We start from the raw sequence: 21,787 nt of genomic DNA, 5'->3' as shown, positions 1-21,787 counted from the left end.
CCGTAGCAATTCTCCAATGCACCATTCAGTTTATTTTTGATGCCGTCGGTTCAACAAATACATGTAAATTTGCATGCTGAGCCTTGTCCAAATCGTCACTACAACTTTCTGCATTTTCATTACAACTTGGACATCTTAACAGTAATTTGGACACCTTAATTATGGATTAGACTTCATCCATAGGATCTAGAAATCCTAGAAATCAGTTTTAAGCTCACAAATTTATTAGTCATATTAACTATACTGTCATACAATCACCAAAATTACAATTGTGACCTAATCGAATCATGTTCCTTACATCTTAAACATTTCATCGCAAGAAACACAATGGTACCATCGGATTTTGATCTGAATATATAGTTTGGAAAATATATTTTTTTCTTTTTTCTTATTTGGTTTCTTCTTAGACCACGTGCGGAGCATATACTTTGAGCATTACTGCTGCTGCCTTTGATCTCTTTCTTCTCTCTCTCGTGGGTCACGGGCTCACGGCTGCCTTCTGGAGTGCTGCTATGCCAAGCGGCGGCCCGCTATGTTGGCCCAACTATCTAATACTTGGAGGATCAACAATTGGAGATGTATCGGCTCGGCCATGCCTTCTCTCATGCACAAGGCCAGGCTGGGCCCCAAACGCCCTTTCTTTTTTGGCGTGCCTCGCCCTAGAGCAGCGCGGCATTCAGAAACTGCTGATGAGCGACGGCCGGCGTGGCGGCGCCGGGTTCCCGGGAGGTTGACTGGCTCAGCACGCAGCGGCTGCCGGGGACGGCCTGAGGTAGCAGGGGCAGCCCGTGGCGTCGGCGCGAGCTGGGGCTTATCGGTCGCTCCGCTTCTCGGCAGTTTTTGAGTTTTCCCTAGGCATTTTCTCAGTTCTGTTTTCTTTAGCAGACGCTTGGCACTTGGCAGTGATAATCTGGCAGAGGGCGGAGACCCGAGAGGCCGAGAACTAGACGAAAGCTGCAGAGTGGAAGCGAATCTGAAGGAAGCAGGAAGACGACAAGCGATAATCCATCGGGGAGCGATCGTGGGGCGACGCGCTGCAGCTCTGACCATGCACAGTGCGAGGCAATGCCTCTGTCCTCTTGTCTCTGGACCCATCGCTGTGTCGGCAGGCACACGATGGTACTGTACTGTGATAACCTCCACGTGTGAATTACTAGTAAATCGGACCACTCGCGCTCGCAATCTGCAGTGTTCGACAGTGGATGTCCAGCTTTACTTGCTCTGCCCTCGCGCCTTCCAGGCTGTCCATCCTGCCATCCATCCACCAAGCAGCACAGAAACAGTCGTTAGAATTCAGAACCCATGCACCCGGAAAACAGAGGACACGAACATGGTTCAAGCTCAGGAGTGCATTTGGCAATTGGCAGGGTGGTGCTCGGTCGATCCGCTGAAGACTGCGGCACGAGGCCAAAGCTAGCACACTTCCAACTCCATTCACGGTTCCAGCATCCCAGCATGTGGATTCAATTCAAGAAGCAATGCAGGCGTTCATCGAATGAGCTAGGATGAATGGTTTAGTGCCTGTTCGGATCCAATGGAAAGAGAAAGAGAAAGTGCAAAACTTTTGCTCTTTTGCATTTTTTTTGTATTTTGGATCCAAACACCCCAAAGTGCAAAAGGGCAAATGCTACCGTAATTTTGCTAATTATGGATTAATTAGGCTTAATAGATTCGTCTCGTCATTTAGTCCTCATCTTTGTAATTAGTTTTTTAATTAAACTATATTTAATACTTCTAATTAGCGTCTAAACATCTGATGTGACAGGAGCAAAAATTTTCCCATTTGCTCTTTTGCCATTTGCCCTTGTATCTGAACAGCACCTTAATCCATGCATGGACGATAAAACATTCTCCAGTCGTCAGCGCCGGTGATACTGAGAGTCTGAAACTACTCCCTAAGTTCTAAGATGGTTACAACCACGATTCACGATTGCATGACCTCACCTAGACATGCTTCCTCATCAAGAGCTCCTTTTTACTGCTACAGTCTGCTACTTCCTGCTGTTAATTCTGGGGGGCGGCCTTGAGAAACTAACTACTGCTAGCTAATGGTAAGGTACTGATACTACTTGAGCTGGGGCAACACTGAGATGGTGTCCACTCCCAGCATCCAACTACTGAGATGGACTAACGCTAGCTAGCTACTACATCGCGCGTTACAAACCTGAAAGAAGAGGCTCGTAAGTCGCGACGTCTGCAGGGAACCAAGGCGACCGGCGGAAGCTACAGCCCTGTCTCCTTGAAGCTCTTGGTGAGCCATATGGCCGTCTCCCTGGGCGACACCTTCTCGCCGGGGCCGAACGGCTTCAGCAGGATGCCCAGCTCCTCGTATCGCTCCTGCTGCAGCAGCTGCGCGCTGAACTCCAGCAGCCCCTCCAGCGCCTCCGCGCGCTGCTGGTACGACGTCGTGTCGAACCGGCGCTGCTGCTGCCGCCGCTGCCTCGACGATCCTGACGACCCGCGGCTCGAGACCGCGGCCGCCGTGGCGTTGCGGCCCGTGGACGAGTCGTCGTCGTCGCCCCTACTGTCGTTTTCGCCGTCGGAGGCCGCCGCTGCGGCGGTGCGGAGCGTTTGGGCCGTGCACTTGTCCTTGGTGATGGACCGGTCCACGAACGGAGGCGTGGCCGCGGAGCACGAGCCGTGGGCAGATGATAGCGAGGGCTTGCCGACCGAGAACCGGGGCTCCTCCCCGGATGAAGCGAGCGGGAACTCGGCGATCCTGTCGATGCGAGGCGAGTTCACGGACACGTCAGGGGACTCCAGCTGCTGCAGGATGCTGATGCTGCTGCGCTTGGGGGTCTCGAATACTGGCAGCGGAAGCGATGCTCTCCGGGCAAGCCGAGTGCTCCTGTTATCAACTGGTGTTCTTGAGAACTGCTGGAAACGGGAAAAACCAAAGTTTCAGTATTGAGAAACTATCACTTTCGCGCATACAGCAAAATGTCAGCGACGTTTGAAGTAACATTGAGAGCATGTAATATAAGCTATCCATGGAAGCACAAAGGCAGTGCAAAACCAAAAAACTAGAGGCTCAATTGAAGTATGGCTACTAAATTGGCATCAAACATATGCAGTACGCACCGAGAAAATTCACATGTCGATTTATTTTTACTACTGGTTATGACATACATACCTCAATATGACTTGTCCTGTCATAGGATGCTTGTGGAGCTTCTAGCCGATTCTTCAGGGTTGTCATCATCTTCCATGGAGTTGTCTTTGGGGTCTTCATGATACTTGAGGTCCTTGCTGCCACGGTTTTACTAGTAACGTCCTCAACCTGACTTTCTTCAACAGACAGCTCTTTGGCACTCTGTGGCGTGGTGCAGTCCTTCATACCCGGAATATAGCTGATATAATTTCCCTCTGGGGAAGGTTTGCTGAAGGTTACTATCCTTTCATTACCCAAAGAGTTCCTCCTGCCCTTGCTTCTGTAAACAGGCTCTGCGGCGAATGTCATTCTCTTTTCAGTTGGAGATTGATGCACAGGAATTACGCTGCGAGAAGGGGAAGATTTCAAATGCACTTGCAGCACGTAAGGTTGTAGATGTGGGTGTTTCAGTAGTTCCGCTGCCTGTTCAAGATGGTGATACGAGGATTCATATAGGTGTACGACATATTATTATCGATGAACTGATTGGTAAGAGGATTATAAAGTAATTACACTTGGCCTATGCTCTGGACTTCTCCGCAGCATACTCCTAACAAGTCCCCGACTGCATGAGGATGCAAATTATTTCAAAAAACATGCTACAGTCAAACTAGGGCTAAAAATGAAGTAAAAAGACAATAAACTAAAAGAATAACTGAGGAAACTCACAATGCACCAGAATATCTTGTGGGCAAAGGTGATACAATCGACTTGGTAATCTTGTTGATAAGGGCTTGCATATCCTGCCAAAGAAACAATAAAAGCAGAATTTATTAAGCCGCAAGGTTACCTAACCTTTAATTCAGATAAGCAGTTCACAATCTACATGTATTTTCCAAATTGAGTCAACTGAAACATTCCGTAGCACCACAATATGTCCCAAGCAGTACCATATGCCGCAACAAAGATTTAGTTCAATGCATTATGGTAAAGCCACTAACAAGAGTCAAACCCGGCAAAAGTAAAGCATAGATGAAGTCATTTGAGAATTTAATCAAACAGCAAGTTCAGATAACACATAAGCAGCTAATAAAAGCATTTTCAGAACTTACAAAAGCTTTAAATGCGGGTCTGAGTGCAGCCATTTCATACATGCAGCATCCTGAAAACAGAGTGAACCAAGCATTACAGTCCAATCGATTACTTCAAAACTGCAGGCATGAGATCTCTTACATTTCACAGATGCCATACCTAGCGACCAAATATCAGATTTGTTGCCATAAGGTATATCTGCAAGAAGTTCTGGGCACATGTGACTTGGTGTTCCTACTACCTGCATCAGGAGCATAGAGCCATATGTTGTGACTAAGAAATGATATAGTGAACAGAAGCAAAGTGAAGAGGCATGTTGTATGTGCTAACCGAGGATGCTAGATCATCAGGGGTCAATATTTTTGCAAGCCCAAAGTCACCTGGATTTGTTTAGAATGCAAATTAAATTGCTTCCAAAATTGTGTAAATTGCTAGAAAGCATGCCTTATACAAATGATAACTGACATACCAAGTCTTATGTTCTGATCCCTGGTAAGAAATATATTGGAGCACTGAAACAAATACGGATCAGCTTTAGAAAACATATATTTCCACATTGTACAAGAGCATCTATGATACTTCAAATAGAACAGAACTATTACCTTGACATCACGGTGAAGAATGTGATGTGCGTGCAAATAGTCAAGGGCCATGAGAAGCTGCACTAGCCACTGGCAAAGCTTCTGCAGAGTGAGAAAGCAGCTCATGTGTGTTACTTTGCTATCAGGAACCACCTAAAAATAAATGAACGAAAATTAAGTCATGAACCGTACCTCCTCAGAAAAGTGGGTATCATTAGCTCTTTTAATAGCTTCAGCCCTGGTAAAAGAAGGAATATGTTATTGATCAAAATGTTTCCATAAAGTTCAACTATGGAAGGATTAACTGCATACGTTGCCTCAGAGAGAAACATACATGTCTCCTCCCTCGCAATACCCTATAACAATACAAACGTAGCAACCCTGAAAATGAAACATGAAGTGAAAATTATGTAAATTTATTTCCACACTATCACGTTAGTCCATAATACAAGTTAAAGAATTGAGAAATGTGCTGCCCAAGGTTTTATTTTAAGATTGGCAAGCACTATCTACTTGATGCTTTTAAGTCTATTTCTTTTCCTAAATACTCTTACTAACCTTATCCACCCATGAATCCTTGTACTCCACAATGAATGGATTCCTCACTGTAGCAATGAGCTGCATCTGCATCGGTATTTCAGTTTTGCGTTAGTAACAGCACAGCTATCAGAAAGCAGAAAATTTATAAGTTCAGATCTCAGTTGGGAAAGGATAAGCAATAGCATCATCATGAACACACTAGTTTGTGGGAAACCAAACCCTAGCAAATACTAATCATTCTGTACGAAGAGTTGACCTTCACAAGCTATTCTTAAACAAAAGACTTGTGTGAATCATAACTAGGCACAAGTTGATCCGTGCAAAGCAGCAGCTGCCTACCTCCTGGTGGGCAGACCGGCGAGTGCGGTCTGTCTGACGCGCAAGCCGGATCTTTTTCAACACATACCTGAACAAGTTCAGACTCCCAATGATCAAAGTGGACTACAGATGGTGATAAAAAAAAAGTGAAAGCAATGTGGTGGTCTCACTTCTTCTTCTCCAGCTTGTGCCTGACCAGCAGAGCAGAGCCAAATGCTCCTTTACCGATCTGCTCCAGCACTTCATACTGATCCATGGCTGTACAGCAAGATGCTTTATCCTTCTCCTGCAAAGAAAATTCAAGATATCAGAACGATTTTGCTTGGCATTTCTGTGATTTGGACTAAGCAAAATGAACCTTAATAACCAAAGAAAAACTCAACTTGAGAGCGCCAAGATTAATCTTTTGCTCTCACGGCCAGTAAATTTGACTTAAAGCAAGTGCATTTAAGCATCCTGCAGCTTCATTACTGCAAGGGTAGTACGGATGCTTTTGACATCTAGGATGCCGTTAAAAATAATTTACAGATCGCAACTTTAATGCCCTAAATGGCGACAAATTTTCAGTGGGGATACAGTGATGCCAAAATTGGTGACAGGGAAAAATGAAGGAAGTGCCGCCACGTGATGCGAAATGAACTTTGTGACAGAATTAGCGGACAGTGCTGAAGTGCTTAATATGTGTTCAGGCTGATCCGTTCAACGGGTCTGCCGTAGTTCCCGTCTGAAGCTTTGAACCCCAAATACCAAACTGAAGACCACAGGGAAATGCTGAAGGCTAAATCCTTTAAAAAAATACGAGTTTTCAAACAAAGAACTCAAATGCCAACCCGAAAAGGTACGGTCCAACTGTCCAAGAGAGATGTTCCTTTGAAGGAAACGAGAGAAATGTCGAGCGCCAAGAACACCTGTGTAAACTCAATGCGAGCCCCCAATACGCAAATCCAAGAGCACACCAAATTAACCACAGGAAATCTTGCAGGCAAGAGAAAGAACTGAAACCCAGAAACGAAAATAATGACAAGCAAAACTCACCAAGAACCCCCTGAATGACAGCAGCGGGCTCCACGAACTGAGCAGAACAGCTCAAGAAACGCCCTCCTGGTCCTGGAGCTGCTCCCCTTGGAGCAAATGCACGACGCGGGAGGGGAGGAGAAGAAATCCTTGGTGTTGGTCACCTTACACACAGATCTTGAGACTAGAGAAAGATAGAGACGGGGACTTTGAGGGGGAGTGAGTTCAAACTTCAAACCCGCCGGTTGCTCGGAACCTCAAATTTTTATATGGACAAAAAGGTGAGAGAGGGGAAGGCGAGAGGGAAAAGGAAAAGTATTCGAAGAGGAGAGAGAAAGAGGCCATGGAAGCTGTAGGGAGGGAAAGCGACAGGGGAAGAGGGGAGAAGAGGATGGAGGCGGGCGGTGACTGGCGGTGAGCCGGTGACGGGCTGCATCCCAAGGTCAAATCGGTGCTTTTGGATTCTGGTGCTTGCACGATTTCCTGTGTTTTGTTACGTTGTGCTGGTGCACGGCTCCGTTCCTGTATTAAGGTTTCAGTCACCTAATACAAAACTACGAGTGCCTATTCTAGTTACTGAAATCCTCATATTCTCTAGTTATTTCTTTACCGTTAAATAGAGGTCTAACAGCTTAAATAATAACAATGCAGTTTCAGAAACTATTTTATTTCAAAAAAAGTTTCACAAACTATAGTTGTCGTTTTAGGTAGCTAAATAAAAGTGGTGCAATCTGTCACCACCGTATGCTCAATCTTGCTATAATTTAGCATGGAAAATTATTGCCATTGGTGCGTTACTTGTTTATTACTTATGACTTGGTACTTGTTAGCATGGAGGAGAATTAGATTCAGTGGCTGCCGTTGTCAGACTACAAAATTGATGGTCGGATGTTTTACTTTTTCCTATGACTTTTAGGATTTTTTTTCCTAGTATACGTACTGATGAATGGAGACTCCAAACCTCCGATTTTCTAGTTGGGCTGCAGAAATTGTTGGATAAGGACTGTACTGACCTGCACTGGGAACAGTAACTTTTGCTATCTGTTTGGCTAGCTGGCGGTAGTTCCCAATAGAATATTACCACTATATGCTTACAGTAAACAATAAAATACACCCCCGGTAAGGCTACAGCTTTGAAATAAATTGTAGAGTATATATATATATACTAATGCGTGGTGTTCGGTACCGGGGACTAATGAATCTTTGATTGCTAATGATAAAATATAAGTTAGTTATAAAACTAGTTACATCTGATGGAGGTTAATTCGTGAGACGAATCTATTAAACATAATTAATTCATTATTAAGCATATGTTTACTTAGCATCATATTAAACTAATTATACTTAATAGATTCGTCTCGCAAATTAGTTGCAATTAGTTTTATAATTAGTCTATATTTAATATTTATAACTACTAACTAAACATTCGATTCGATTTCACGTGACAGGCCAAACACCCCTCGTCAGTGTTCACGTGGCAGGACTGACTGGCAAAACGTTGGTGTATATACGTACCGGGGGCGATTATTTATTTCTTGGGCGTTAACGTTGTATACGTGGAACGAGGCGCGGCAGGTGTCGCTTCCACCTGTCAGGTTTTATTTGTCCATCGATCTGGGTTGTCGCCGAGCTAAACAAAACCATACGCTAGCATTTGTCTTGTAGGAGTACGCGTGCACTCATGGTACTGTTGCAGCAGTGGTAGTGTTTCGCGCATCGTATCGATGACGGATCTGAGGAAGACGTACTGGGCCTTAATGCGCGTATCCCCCCCAGAAGCGTACAGGCTGCAGACAGCGTAACCTTGCTTGTTGGTGGGCGGAATCTTGAGGCGTATCTTTTCCTCGTACACGCACGCGTACGTACCCGTCTGATGAAGGCCCACCTGAAGAAGCAAATGCGGCCGAGTACAGCACTACGGTCTATGGATGGGGCGGAGTGAATGGAGAATCCGGAGCAAGATACGTACGTGTGCCGTCGCTAGCGTTGACGAAGGCTGCTCCGCTGCTGGGTGTAGTCTGCATCGTGCTCGTCGTCTTGTTGGGATGAGGAGAGAGAGAGCTCAGCTCAGGGACTTGGATTCTATTGAGTGCTTGGCACTGGCAGCGCTCTTCGCGGCCTCTTCATCTTCTCTGCTGCTGTTGCAGCCGCCTCTCTGCCCTGCCTGATGAGCCTGGTTGCGGACTAGCAGTCGCACCGATGCTCTCTCTCCGGCGCAGCTGCACCTGTCCGGTCCCTCGACGAATGAATGGATGAGAATCTCTTCTTTTGTTACACCATCTGATGCTGTTCCTGCAACAGTCTTGGAGTTACTTTCGGCTCATCGATCGATTTGCTGTCGAGGCACTGTTAGCTAATAGCTTGACACTGGCATCGCCGCCCTTTTCTTCTCTCTTCCTTCTCTTCGACACCGGCACCGCCATTGCCATTCTGTTAAAAGAACATCTTTCTTTTTTCTTTGAAGAAACTGTTTAAGGAACATTAATTAATCTATAATGTACTCACTCCGTCCCGTCCAAAAAAGAATACAACCCTAGCATCCTGAGGAGTCAAATAGTTTTAAATTTAACCAAAATTATATAAAAAATACTAATATTTGTCTCCAAATAAATTTAGTATGAAAATATATTATATAAATAATTTAATAACACTTATTTTATAATATAAATATTAATACTATTTTATATAAATTTTGTATTTTTTAGACCAAGTGAGTACGACAGTAGGAGAGAAAACGCGCATCCGGCAGCACGTACGGACCGTGAGCAGCGTAGGCTCTCAGGACGCACAAATATTCGTGTCGTGGCGCGAGCATCCGGCCAATGACGCTGACGCGTGGGCCAACGTGCCAGGGGCTGTACTACTACTACGACGATGGCAGGACACTGCACGGGCAGCACGGCAGGGTGGCTTTGCTTTGATGGAACCGGATCGGATACGTATATCTTGGATATCCGTATTTCTATTTTTATCTTTTGAGATGGAAACGGATTAAATTCGCATGAAAACAGATTCAAATATCTATTTTTCTATTTACTTACAGTTTCCACCCCTCTCGTACAGCCGTGGTCCATGGATGGCTGCCAGGAGCAAGCCTGAGACCATTTATTTCATCCGTCGGTTGGGTGGCCCGTGCAAAAACTGGACGGGGGAGGAAAGTGTAAGTGGTATGTACTGGAAGAAAATGAGCGGTCTTGGTTAACCTATCCACAATCACCCAAATAGAATCATGCCTTTGAGAAGTATTGGGTAAACCTACAATAAAGTCCATACTGATATCCTCCTATTTCCAAGATGGAATAGATAAAGGTTGTAGCATACCAGAAGTCTTTAAGTGACTAGCTTTAACTCTTTGGCAAACATCGCACTCAGAGACGTACTTTGCTATTTCTCTTCTCATACGAGTCCACCAGAAATTCTATTTCAAGTCTTGGTACATTTTCCTACTGCCAGGGTGCATAGCAAATTTAGATAGATGTGCTTCATCCATTATTTGCTTGCGAAGCTGATGGTTTTTGGGTAGAACTATACGTCCCTTAAATCGTAGAATTCCTTTAGAATCCTCTTGAAAGCATTTATACTTCTCTTCTCCTTGGGCTAATTGTTGTTTGATCATTTGAAGTCCCTTATCGTGTTGTTGTGCCGTCACAATACTATCCTGAAGTATAGGCTTAACTGCTATATGGTTCAGACTGCCTTGAGGAACGATTTCCAGATTAAGCTTCCTCATTTCCCAGCAAAGGGTGTCGTTGAAAACTTCTACTGATAAACAATGACAATGTGACTTGCGGCTAAGTGCATCCGCAACCACATTGACTTTGTCTGGATGGTAGTGTACTTCAAGATCATAATCCTTTATAAGTTCCAACCAACGTCTCTGCCTCATATTCAAGTCTGCTTGTGTAATGATGTACTTTAGACTCTTATGATCTATGTAAATATTGCACTTAGTACCCATAAGATGATGTCTCTAAAGTTTAAGTGGTTGCCGTCGGGTCCAAGTTTCTCCCTGCAGGAGATGGCGCCCTCGAACACACGTGAGCCTAAGCAAATGTTGTGCATTTCCTGCATTGCCACAGGCGTCATTTTTCCAGAGAACATTTGCAGTTGCTTAGCCTAGTTAATGGTTCCAGGTAGTGTGTCCAGGGGGAATGAGTGTCCTCCGGGGAGATGTTGACCGGATGAGCGGCGCCCCGTCACGTCACAGTTCCAGCCCACCACGTGGTAATCCGGTTCAGCCTGAGCAAACCCATTCACAGCTGCCTAGGCCCGGCCCGACCGACTACCTTAGCTCTCAAGGGGCCCATAACGCCTGACCGCCAGGCCTACTTTTATCTGCGATCGCTAAGCCAGCTGGCGGCCCATGCCATCTTGGCTGGGCTGACTTTTCTACTCTCCTTTTCTACCCAGTACGATTTTTTAAAGGACGCTGCGTCATGACAGACGACCATTCACCGTCCGATGGTCCTACAAGCATGCTGGAGGAGGATATAATTAAAAAACAAACGAAACTTACATATGCGTGGATGTTTATTAAATGGCTTCCAGCTTAGAATTCTAGCACCTTCTCCTTTTGGAACTAGTACTGCCGATTTAGTTTTTTTTAGAATAGCAGGCAAGATTGCCCCGCTCCGTTTCATTGAAACAAAATGTTCAGCGCCTTACAGAGAAGCAAGCGATCAGCAGCAGCACACTATCCTCCAGACAGAATACACTGTGCGCCGCAAAACAAAACAGGTTCAGGAACAAATCATTTTCAGACACTAGCAACAAAGTGGATCAGTACAACTTCCGGTCCTTGTCCAGCTTTTTCATGAGCACCTTCCTTGCAGTCAGGCAATCGCCATTCGCCAAGGGGGTCCTTAGCTGACCCTCTAAGAAGCTGCACCACAGGCCGATTCTCTTTGCTAGGTCCTGCTTGAAGATGGGCATCCATGCAAGCATGCATACCTAGATCCTTCTCAGCACGATTTTGATGTCCTGCCATTGTATTTTTGGAAAACAAAGTCATTTCTTATTAGCCAAATCTCGCACATAATTCCTGCAGAAATACTGTTAATCACTTCATATTTGTTTTCATGTACCATCTACTAGCCATACATAAGAAACCATCAGTTCTAAGGCCAGGAAAAGTATATGCCAGATCCCAAATGTATCTAGCAATCACGCAATCAAAAAGCAAGTGATGAACAGATTCATTTTCTTTGCACAATTGGTAGTCTAAAGGTTTTGAAATTCCTCTTTTGAGGAGATTATCTACTGTCATGATTTGATTTCCATATTGTAGGAACATAGACTGGTTGCACCCCTCTAAAGTTACACTGCATAAGGATTTAGTGGAGTATTCCCCTTTACTTTCATAAGTCCAGATTAAAGCATCTCCATCAGAGTTATATGCTCTACTGGACACCACCTCTTGCAACTCCAACCACCTTTCCATCATTCTTGAGCTAAAGGTTCTTCTAAAGGTGAGCTTAACCTCTTGACCATCCCAAATCTCTGCAACTGTGCTCCCCACCTGATCACAGATTGAATATAAATCCCAGAATTGGACAACAAGAGGGGAGGTTCCAAACCAGGTATCCTCCCAAAATCTCACTTTCACACCATCTCCTAATTGCCATTTATATCCAAACTTCAGAGCTTTTGCTGCCTAAATAATCCCCTTCCAGAATTGAGAGGAGTGAGGGGATTGTGACACACAGAAGATATTAGTAGCATGTCTAATATATTTCTGCTCCATAATGTTATGCCACGATTTATGTTCACTTTTTATAAATCTTTTGACCCATGATCCCAACAGGACCAAGTTGAGGTCTCTTATATTAGGGACCCCTAGGTCACCAAATTCTTTTTTCATACTCACTAGCTCCCAGTTGGCTAGATGTATTTTTCTATAGCCCTCAAAATCATTCCACATGCAGTTAGCCAAATGAGAGTTGATTAATTCTAGGCCCCACTTTGGAAACTTAAAAGAAAGACACCAGGTAAACTGAAAGACATCAGATAAACTGGCACACTAGTCAGGCAGATTTTGATTAGAACTAGCCTACCTGTAGAAGAAAGGAGCTTCCCTCTCCACCCTGCTACTGCCGATTTAATTTGCTTGGTCTCCTTTCATTTTGATGCTTAAAGCCTTCGTCTGAACTTTGTGATGGTGGTTAAGGTGGATCGAGCTAGAGCTAGCTAACTAGCGGCTCCCCGTGTGCCACAGCCACTGCCACATGATGTGCTTATCTTGGATCGGACTCCAACGAGACCGATGGACAATGAGATGAATGCATGGTCAAAGGGACGGGCCCGCGACATGCTACAAAGCAGATCGCGCTTAATTGCGACGGCTAACCAGAAAGGCCACACACCACCACCAGCCTGCTTAGCTTTTGTCGCCCCAGGAAGGAATAATATTATCATCTCTCTCTATACACATCTCTCACTACATATGGATACCAATTTACTACTAGAAAAAGACCTTACAGTACTAATGATAAGTGCCTTATGCACCGATTCTGTAACCGGTACTACGAGATAAGACTAAAGTTTAAGATTTTCGTCACCGGATAAAACAACCGGTGCTAAGGCTCTCTCCAGTAATGGGTGAAGGTTCCTAAAAGAATATATTAAATCCGGGAAGAGGCCCGCAAGTCACGCGATTTTCGCGTGTGGTCGGGATTCAAACCCGTGATCTCTTGCCTCGCGTGTACTCCTTTACCATCTCACCTACACAACGGTTGTAATTGAATGGGAGATATTTTTCTTTTGAACTAACTTGTCGAGGATCCTTTAAGCGGTACCAAAAGCTAGATATTGGTACCGGGTGGTGTTACCACCCGGTACTAAAGGTCTCCTGGACCTTTCCATCCAACTCAAAAGTACATCACCGGTAGCCGATACCAATAAATTAGTACCGGGTTATCTTCGTACCGCTAATTTTAGGGTGGACCTTTGACGTGTTTTTAGTAGTAATTGTATATGAGAAACATACATAACTATCGTCAAATGGCCCTCTCTCTCATTTTGTAATAGGTTTGTGCTCTTTAATTTAACGTCACTGTCACCAAGAGATGCATGTAATGATTCATGCGCAAGCCAATGTAAATTACGGGTCCACGACAATAATATTCTGAACAAAAGAACACAAAAGGGTGGTTTGGGTCGAGTGCGTTTTTCTCTTCCTTCTTCACTTCCACGACTCCATCTGTTTTAAAATGTGATCTTTTCTACATTTATAAATTTTATTATGCATCTAGACATCCATTTATATCTAGATCACTACACCAAAACACCAAAACAGCTCAATTTCGTCGGCCACATGTAATTTGGTCGGCCCAACACAAGCCAACTAGCTTATTTCATCAGCCAACACAAACCGACGAAATTTAAACTTTTTTTCGTCGGCCTAGCGCAGGCCGACGAAAAACAGTCCATATTTTCGTCGGCCAGGCCCGGACCGACGAAAGAAAGAGCATATTTTCGTCGGCCTTTTGTAGGCCGACAAAAATATACCTAATTTCGCCGGCTCGCTCCGGCCGACGAAAATATAGGTACCCTTATTAGGATTTGGATGTCTTGTTCTAGACCCGCACAACACTTTCCACCTCGCACTCGAGCCTCCCGCCTCAGCGACCCGCCGCCACCGCCCCCGGCCCAGCGCCCCGCCGCCGCCGCCGCCCCGCGCGCCCCCCGTCCGCCGACCCCATGGGCCCCCGCCGCCGCCCCGCGCGGCAACCCGCCACCGCCGCAGTCCCTCCCGCCCCGCGCGGCCTCCCGCCGCCGCCCTAGGGCCCCCGCCACCGCCGCCGCCCCCGCCGCCCTCCTGCCGCCGCCCCGCGCGGCCCCCCCTCCGCCGGCCCCACGGGCCCTCGCCGCCGCCCCGCGCTGCCACCCGCCGTCGCCCCGGGGGGCTCCTCGCCACTGCCCCGCGGCCGCACCTCTGCCCCCGCCGCTCAGGCCGCGGCCGCCCCTTTGCCGCGGCGCACCGGGGCCGCCGCCACCGCCTCGCGGACCCCGCCACCGCTCCACCTTGCGACATCGCACGCGCGCCTCCTCCCGCGACGGCGACTCCCGCGTGACGCCCTAGGGTTAGGGTTCCGGCGAGTTCCACGCCCCGGGGATCACGTGGGAGATCTGTCCATGTCGTCCGACCCCTTGCCCCACCTCCCCGCGCCGGTGGCCCCGCCGGGCGTGGCGGAGGTGGATCCCCAGTCCCAGCCGGTCGCACCGCCCGCCGAGCCGCCGGAGGTGATGCACCGGACGAGAGCCGTCGACTTCCTCGGACGCCGCACGCCCATCGTCTACTAGAATGACAACGGCCCCTGCCCGCTCCTCGCCATCTGTGAGCTCTCGCTCGATTCCGAACCCCCTGCGAGTTTACCGCGCGCGCGAAGTGCTTTTCCAGCGATACTTATGTCTCCGGTTTTGGTTTGTGCAGGCAACGTGCTGCTGCTGAAGAATGTGATCAGCCTGAACCCGGACGCCAGCGAGGTGTCGCAGCAGAAGTTGCTATCGCTTGTCGCCGAACGCCTCATCGATTCCAACAGCGTCGTACAGGTTCGGTTTTAACTCTCTCTATAGGGGGTTGTTTCTGTTCAATTGATCAACATGAGAATGGTGTTGTATTGGGATGCAACAGCAGTATGCAGGTTAGATTAAATTAGGTTGCGGGCTGTGGTATTGATCGGTGTGATAATGGTTTTGGGATGCAATTCGTAGGACAAGGACGAGGAGTACGTCCGCAACCGGGAGTAGAACATCGCGGATGCCATCGACCTTCTCCCGCGCCTCACGACAAGCATTGACGTGACTGTTATGTTCAGGAAGTGCGTAAGGGTTTTCAGCTTGTTGATCGGTGATTTGTTGTGTGCTTGTGTGAATGTATTCTGATGTTCACTGGGGTGTGTATGTTGCAGGATTGATGACTTTGAGTTCACCCGAGAGCGTGCTCTGTTATCATGTGCTGCGTGCCCCCAAAAATATAGCTTAGTCTGGGAATAATGCAGAGCAGGGTGGAGTCTGTTGCTCTCTTACGGCCTCATGTCCTTCCGCGACACATTGTGTTGTGCGCGTTTTAGTTTTCTTGCAAACGCTGGCAATGGACCCGGTGAGTGAAAGAGCTCAGCTTAGGATTGGATCTGGTGTTTCAATATTTTGGTGCTGTGTCATGGTTTGAGTTCTACCTACGGAGAAAGATAGGCTGAAGAGAGCCTGAGAACGGCATGTGGAAAGAGCGCTGCCATAACGACATTGTAAACGTGCAGCTGTTTTTTTAAACAGGATTGTAAACGTGCAGCTGTTTTTTTAAACAGAATCCCAGTATTTTCGTCGGCCAGATGGCCGACGAAATGTAGCGTGTCCAGTATTTTCGTCGGCCAGCGAGGCCGATGAAAATGTGAACATATTTTCGTCGGCCGTGCTGGCCGACGAAAATAGCTTTATTTTCATCGGTTGCCGACGAAAATAGCTTTATTTTCATCGGTTGCCGATGAAAATAAAGCTATTTTTGTCTACTTTATTCCATCGGCCTAATTTCGTTGGCCGACCGACGAAAATAGCTATTTTCGACGGCTTTCAGGCTATTTTTGTCGGTTTCTGGCCGACGAAATTACACTATTTTCCTATAGTGGATACATAATAGTAAATACTATGAATCTAGAAAAGCTAAAACAATCTACATTTTAGAACGGATGGAGCTAGTAGTAATTAATTAAGCCAGCCTGTGTTTACTTCTGTTCCTCACTTTCATGTACCGCGTCTACAACAACAGACTTCTATTAATTTTGTTCAAAACTAACGCTCTATACAGCAGGAGATGGAGGTTATTTGATCCCTAATAACGCCACTTGTGGGAAGAAAGAGATTGGCTACCAAAATATAATACCTCTACATTATCCAACCACCTCATCAACAAAAACTAAATAGTAAAGATCACTTGGATCCATCATGATGGCGCATCACCAACACAGAAGGGAACCATTGGATACATATTGCACTTAGCACTCCACTTAACCCCACAGGATATATATTTGCACTGTCTGGTACTACTTGCCTATAGTCTTTCTTTCTACACACTGATACTACTAAAAAAGGTTTTTAGGAGCCTATGAAATTGTATTTTTAGAGGCGGATGCGGTACTCGCTCACGTTTCTCGCAGCTAAAAATAGCTATTTCTCGGGACGGGTGCCCCTAGGGGCGGATCATGGCGTCACCCGCCTCTAGAAATCGATTTTGCAGGGGCGGGTTAAGGCATGACCCGCCCCTACAAATCAATGTCCAGAATATGAAAAAAATAAGAAAAAAATAAAAATAACAAAATAAAAAAGAAAAATAATATCCTCGCCAACCAATACCACCACCCCCTCTACTACCGAGGTATAATTTTTTGAACGAAATATGCACACTTGCGTAAACCGGAGTTCGAACCGCTTACCTCCAGCCTCGCGCGTACCCTCCTATTCACCACGCTACACAGTCACTTATGACTCTATGGGGTATGCTATTCTTTTATATTAACTCTGAAATTAATTTCTAGGGACGGGTCATGCCATCATCTGCCCCTAAAAATCCATTTTTAGGGACAGGTGACCACCACCCGCCCCTAACAATATTTTTCTATTTTATTCTAAAAATTTATTTAAATCTTTACATATAGCAAAATAAATAAAAAAGATAAAATTTCTATACTATGATTATTGTGAATTATAAATAAAAAAATATACGAAGTATATTTTACTGTAAGATTGTGGAAACCTATGACTTGAGCTATATGAGATATTATATAGTCATAGCCATATAAGAACTTATAATAATTTTTTTGACTATTAAATGATCTTAAATGAAAAATTTATCAACTACAAAATTTTAGATCACGTCAACCTCTACAATTTTGATATAAAGTTCAACTTCATCCGAGATTGTATGAAATTGTGATTTTTTTTGCGTGAAACCATTTGTACGGATGGGTCATGCCATCACCCATTCCTAAAAATGCATTTCCAGGGGCACCCGCCCCTAAAAATGTATTTTTAGAGGCGGGTGGTGGCATCACCCACCTCTAAAAATACTATTTTTAGGGGCGGGTGAGACCGTCACCTGTCCCTGAAAATGGTGGCATTTCTAAGGACGGATCGGATGCAACAATAACCGCGCTCCATTTGTAGGCGCGGGTTACCTTTTGACCCGCCCCTAGAAAAAAATCGGGGCATTGCTACAAATCATTTTTTATAGTGTGATGACTTGTCCTTTTGATTTATTAATTATACAGATGATGTTCCATACACTATATACAATCCTTATTAATATTTTGCATGCCCCTTGATGATATAATCAGCAGTGTGCCCATGATCACGACCGCAACACATGATGCATACATCAGGCACGCAAATGGCCCCCACCCCCCCCCACCCCCCCCCCCCCCGCGTTTTTTTGGCTAGATGGTTGCTTTTCCGTGATACCATATAGAACAAGACACAGCACGTTCAACTTCAACAAATGCCATGGAATATATACAATCCTAGGGCGTATCTAGACCCCCCTGGATCTGCTAGATGACTAGATCCTGTTGTAGTGACAATTATTACTAAAACTAAGAACCATAAAAAGAGAACGAGACCGGGCACATGCATGCATGCTTCCTCAAGAAAGAACATGATGACAAACTCTCTTAGAGATAAAATGGCACTACGGCCGCCTTCTCCCTAACTCCATTGCTTTTTTTACAATTAGTCATTTTCCAGCCCTTTCTTTATCTCGAACGGCTAATCGGTTGACGCTTGTGTCATTTACTGCCAAGAAAAGTACTTGCCTAGATTATTTAAGAGGTAACGGGTCATTATCAACAAGTTATGCGACCCCACGTATGACTACAAAAATATACTATGATCGAAGCTTCATAGTAGCAAATAACTCTGTAAGTGCGACGCATCATCATTGGGTCACCTTTCTGTCTCCATTATCTTTTAGGATCTTGTTTGTGTAATCAACTTTACACACGATTCTTGGTCAATTTTAATAATTGGAATATGGCATAAAAGCTTGTCCTGACTTTACAAAATTGACTTTACGATATTAATGGTCGCCATCATGCTGCGCGTTATGACAAAATAAAAAGGGAAGGAAATAATGCTTTTGACCTTGGATTGATCAGTTGGTGAAGAAAAGGCATACACTACATATATCATATATGTCTCCAATATGCATAGAATGAAATGTGGGTCATATGTTTTATAAATAGGACAATTGTGAGAACCTGTCCCAAGAATCTTCAGTTGTTAATGTTCCTTTATCACCAATTCCTTTGTTCATATGGACCACATCTTGAAATGAATGTAGTTCTTAAACTCCAATTATGAACCCTAAACAGACCAAAGTCCAATTCATTTATGGTTTTTGAACCAAATGAATGCAATGATCCGTTGATCACACGTAGTAAGTCAAACATAGGCCCATTTAACACAAAAATCCTAACCTTATATGGACCATTTCACCACTTTTCCCAATTGTTAGGGGTGAAAATGATCAAATACTGTAAAATTAATTGCATGTAGCCCATTAATCTATGTGGAAAAAGGAGGATAAGTAAAAAATAATTCCCACAAAAAACCACAAATCTTGATTGAAATAGAAGTAAATGCAACAAGAGTTAGACGAAAACATTTGATAGGAACAACAAACTGAGGGTTAAAAGGCATAAACATATGTTCATAAATCAAGTATGGCATTCAGAGTTTGAAAACATGCAAAGTACCACCCGTCTCTTTTGGTTTATTTCAGGTATTTTAAAGCTAGGGGTCATTATGCTCATCCTCCATTTCCACTTCTTTTTAACTTTTCTAGTTGAGCCATACACATCAAAAGTGACCAAAGATTTGATGGAGATAGATCATGTTCTAGCTAGTTTGTGCATTACACTACCATTATTTAGATCAAGTGGTGGACTAGAGTTTGAGTTAATGTTAAGATATAGTATATAAATTTTATGAAAAGAGTGAGCTAATGTTAATATATGCCTTAAATGCAACCTAATAATATTAGGCAAAAATTATTAAGCTAATGGATGCAGGTAGTTATGAAGCTAATCTCCATGCGAGTTCTTTAGGTTTAACTATGGTTGCACACATCATGCTAATGTTTCTTGATTATGGAGTGGAAGTTTTCTCTCTCTCTTTTTTTTGCATATAGATTGAGAGGACAGCACACCAGATTATTACTAGGAAGTGTAGTTTTATCTATAACAAAAATACAACTTTTATGGATGATTAATTCCGCATGCAAGTGTGTAACTACATGATACTATATATATGGGAGGAGTAATATTATAATGAAAAAAAGATGCAGAGAGACAGTGATTAGGACTTTCGGACCCATTATTCAAATTCTTATTTGAGAGGCATATACAGTTACATGTCACGTTTGTGTTGGTTTACATTAGCAATATGCCTTTTATGTGGTAACAAAAAGTTACAAGGAAAAGAACAAAGGACAAAACCTAATATGCCCACTTGCAAACCCTTCTAGCTACCAAATACACGTTTGGCACCGACGGCACAAAATTATCAAACTCACGCGAATTTATAATTCAATTTAACTTTTGTCCTTAATTAATTAGGAACCATTTTTAAATTGTAGCAAGAGCACTGTTTCTAGAACCCACATGCGTGCATGCAGCTTCGCAGTCTCTACCTGCAGCCATACGACTGATCGTGTACATCCATGCGAGTGCTTCTTCACAGTTCACAGCGGGTGATGAAGAATGCAGCCGTCAGCGCCGCAGTGCACCGGCGGGCGGTGCTCGAAGGCGATGCACTCCTCGTGCGTGCGCTGGTGGGGCCACTCGGGGATGCAGTTCATCCGGTCGTCGCGCAGGGGCACGTGGAGGCAGGACACCGGCTCGCCGCAGAAGTAGTTGCCGGTGACGGTGAGGTTCCTGAGCTTCGGCAGCAGGCAGATGCTCTCCGGCACCACGCCGGACAGCTGGTTGTACCCCACGTTGAGCACCTCTAGGCTCTCCATGTCGCCGATGCTCTCCGGCAGCTCCCCGGCGAGCTCGTTGTGGCTGAGGTCCAGCACCTTGAGCTTCTTGAGCTTGCCGATCTCCGGCGGGATGCAGGAGCTGATGCTGGTGTTGAGGAGGACGAGCTCCACCAGCGTGTCGGCCATGTCGCCGATGCTCGGCGGCAGGCAGCCCTTGAGCTCGGTGTTGGCGAGCACGATGACGGACGCCGTGGAGTTGGTCAGGGTCCGCGACGACAGGGTCACGTTGAAGCGGTTGTTGTTGGCGAACAGAGCGTCGAGGCTGAGCTGCCGGCCGAACACGTCGTCGGGGAGCTGCCCGTCGAAGTTGTTGAAGCGCAGGTCGAGGTACTTGAGCGACGGCAGCGAGGTGAGGAACGAGGGGAACGCGCCGGAGAGGAGGTTGTTGCTGACGTCGAGCTCGAAGAGGAGGCGCATGTGCTGCATGGACCCCGGCAGCGTGCCGTGGAAGCGGTTGGAGTTGAGGTGGAGGAGCGCGACGTCGGCGAGGAGGCCGATGTGGTCGGGGAGGTACCCGGCGATGCGGCCGTGGTTGAGGTCGACGCCGGCGACGGTGAGGATGTGCGGGTCGTCGGGCGCCGCCGTGCAGAAGACGCCGGTGTAGTTGCACACGTAGGGGCCGCACCAGTTGCCGGTCAGGTTCTTGGGGTCCTCGATGATGGCGTGCTTCCACGCCTGCAGCGCGACGTACGCCGCATCGAGGCGGTCGTTGAACGGCGAGAGGGGAAACGTGGGCGCCGCCGCCGGCGAGGGGGAAGGAGCCGGGAGTGGTTGGGAGAGACATGGGAGGAGGAGGCAGAGGAGGAGGAGGTGGCGGAGAGCTCTCTTGCCTGTCGTTGGCCCTGACAAAGGCGCCATTTTGACAGGATTCTGGTGTTTGATTGGGAGGGGGATAGGAATGAAGAGAATGTGTGCTGTACTGTGGTATAGTCTTGGGAATTCGATGTGGTTGTATATATATTGGATTTTGGTGGGGGTTGGAGGGAGCTAGCGAGCTTAGAGATGTTTATGCTTGGTCATGGATGTTGACATATAATCATACATTGTTCTCTTTTTTGTGTGTGTTTGACTTGGTTTAGTCTTCAGTAGGTGATGATATAGTAACATGAGTATGCTTACTGC

General features: G+C 45.8%; 2 protein-coding genes and 1 pseudogene across 2 annotated transcripts; 1 reads left to right on the top strand and 2 right to left on the bottom strand.

Annotated features, from left to right (window-relative positions):
• Positions 1-1,856: 1,856 nt before the first annotated feature.
• LOC112876100 (serine/threonine-protein kinase Nek1-like) lies at positions 1,857-6,921 on the bottom strand. The gene is made up of 15 exons (XM_025940143.1): positions 6,658-6,921; positions 5,793-5,908; positions 5,644-5,710; positions 5,323-5,388; positions 5,099-5,145; positions 4,957-5,002; positions 4,786-4,866; positions 4,653-4,695; positions 4,514-4,563; positions 4,343-4,424; positions 4,204-4,253; positions 3,821-3,894; positions 3,665-3,716; positions 3,134-3,574; positions 1,857-2,877 (listed from the first exon to the last, which is right to left on the bottom strand). Exons 2-15 carry the CDS (start codon positions 5,876-5,878, stop codon positions 2,224-2,226), a joined length of 1,839 nt encoding a protein of 612 aa, XP_025795928.1. The 5' UTR covers positions 5,879-5,908; positions 6,658-6,921; the 3' UTR covers positions 1,857-2,223.
• A 7,848-nt stretch (positions 6,922-14,769) lies between these two features.
• LOC112872736 lies at positions 14,770-15,384 on the top strand (annotated as a pseudogene).
• Positions 15,385-19,980: 4,596 nt separating this feature from the next.
• Positions 19,981-21,578, bottom strand: LOC112873673 (leucine-rich repeat extensin-like protein 6). Its single transcript, XM_025936684.1, has one exon. The coding sequence runs from the start codon at positions 21,521-21,523 to the stop codon at positions 20,366-20,368; it is 1,158 nt and encodes a 385-aa protein (XP_025792469.1). The 5' UTR covers positions 21,524-21,578; the 3' UTR covers positions 19,981-20,365.
• Between the last annotated feature and the right edge of the window lie 209 nt (positions 21,579-21,787).

Source organism: Panicum hallii, chromosome 9 (assembly GCF_002211085.1).
Source record: "Panicum hallii strain FIL2 chromosome 9, PHallii_v3.1, whole genome shotgun sequence".
NCBI lineage: Eukaryota > Viridiplantae > Streptophyta > Magnoliopsida > Poales > Poaceae > Panicum > Panicum hallii.
This window is presented reverse-complemented; position numbering and strand designations above follow the sequence as displayed.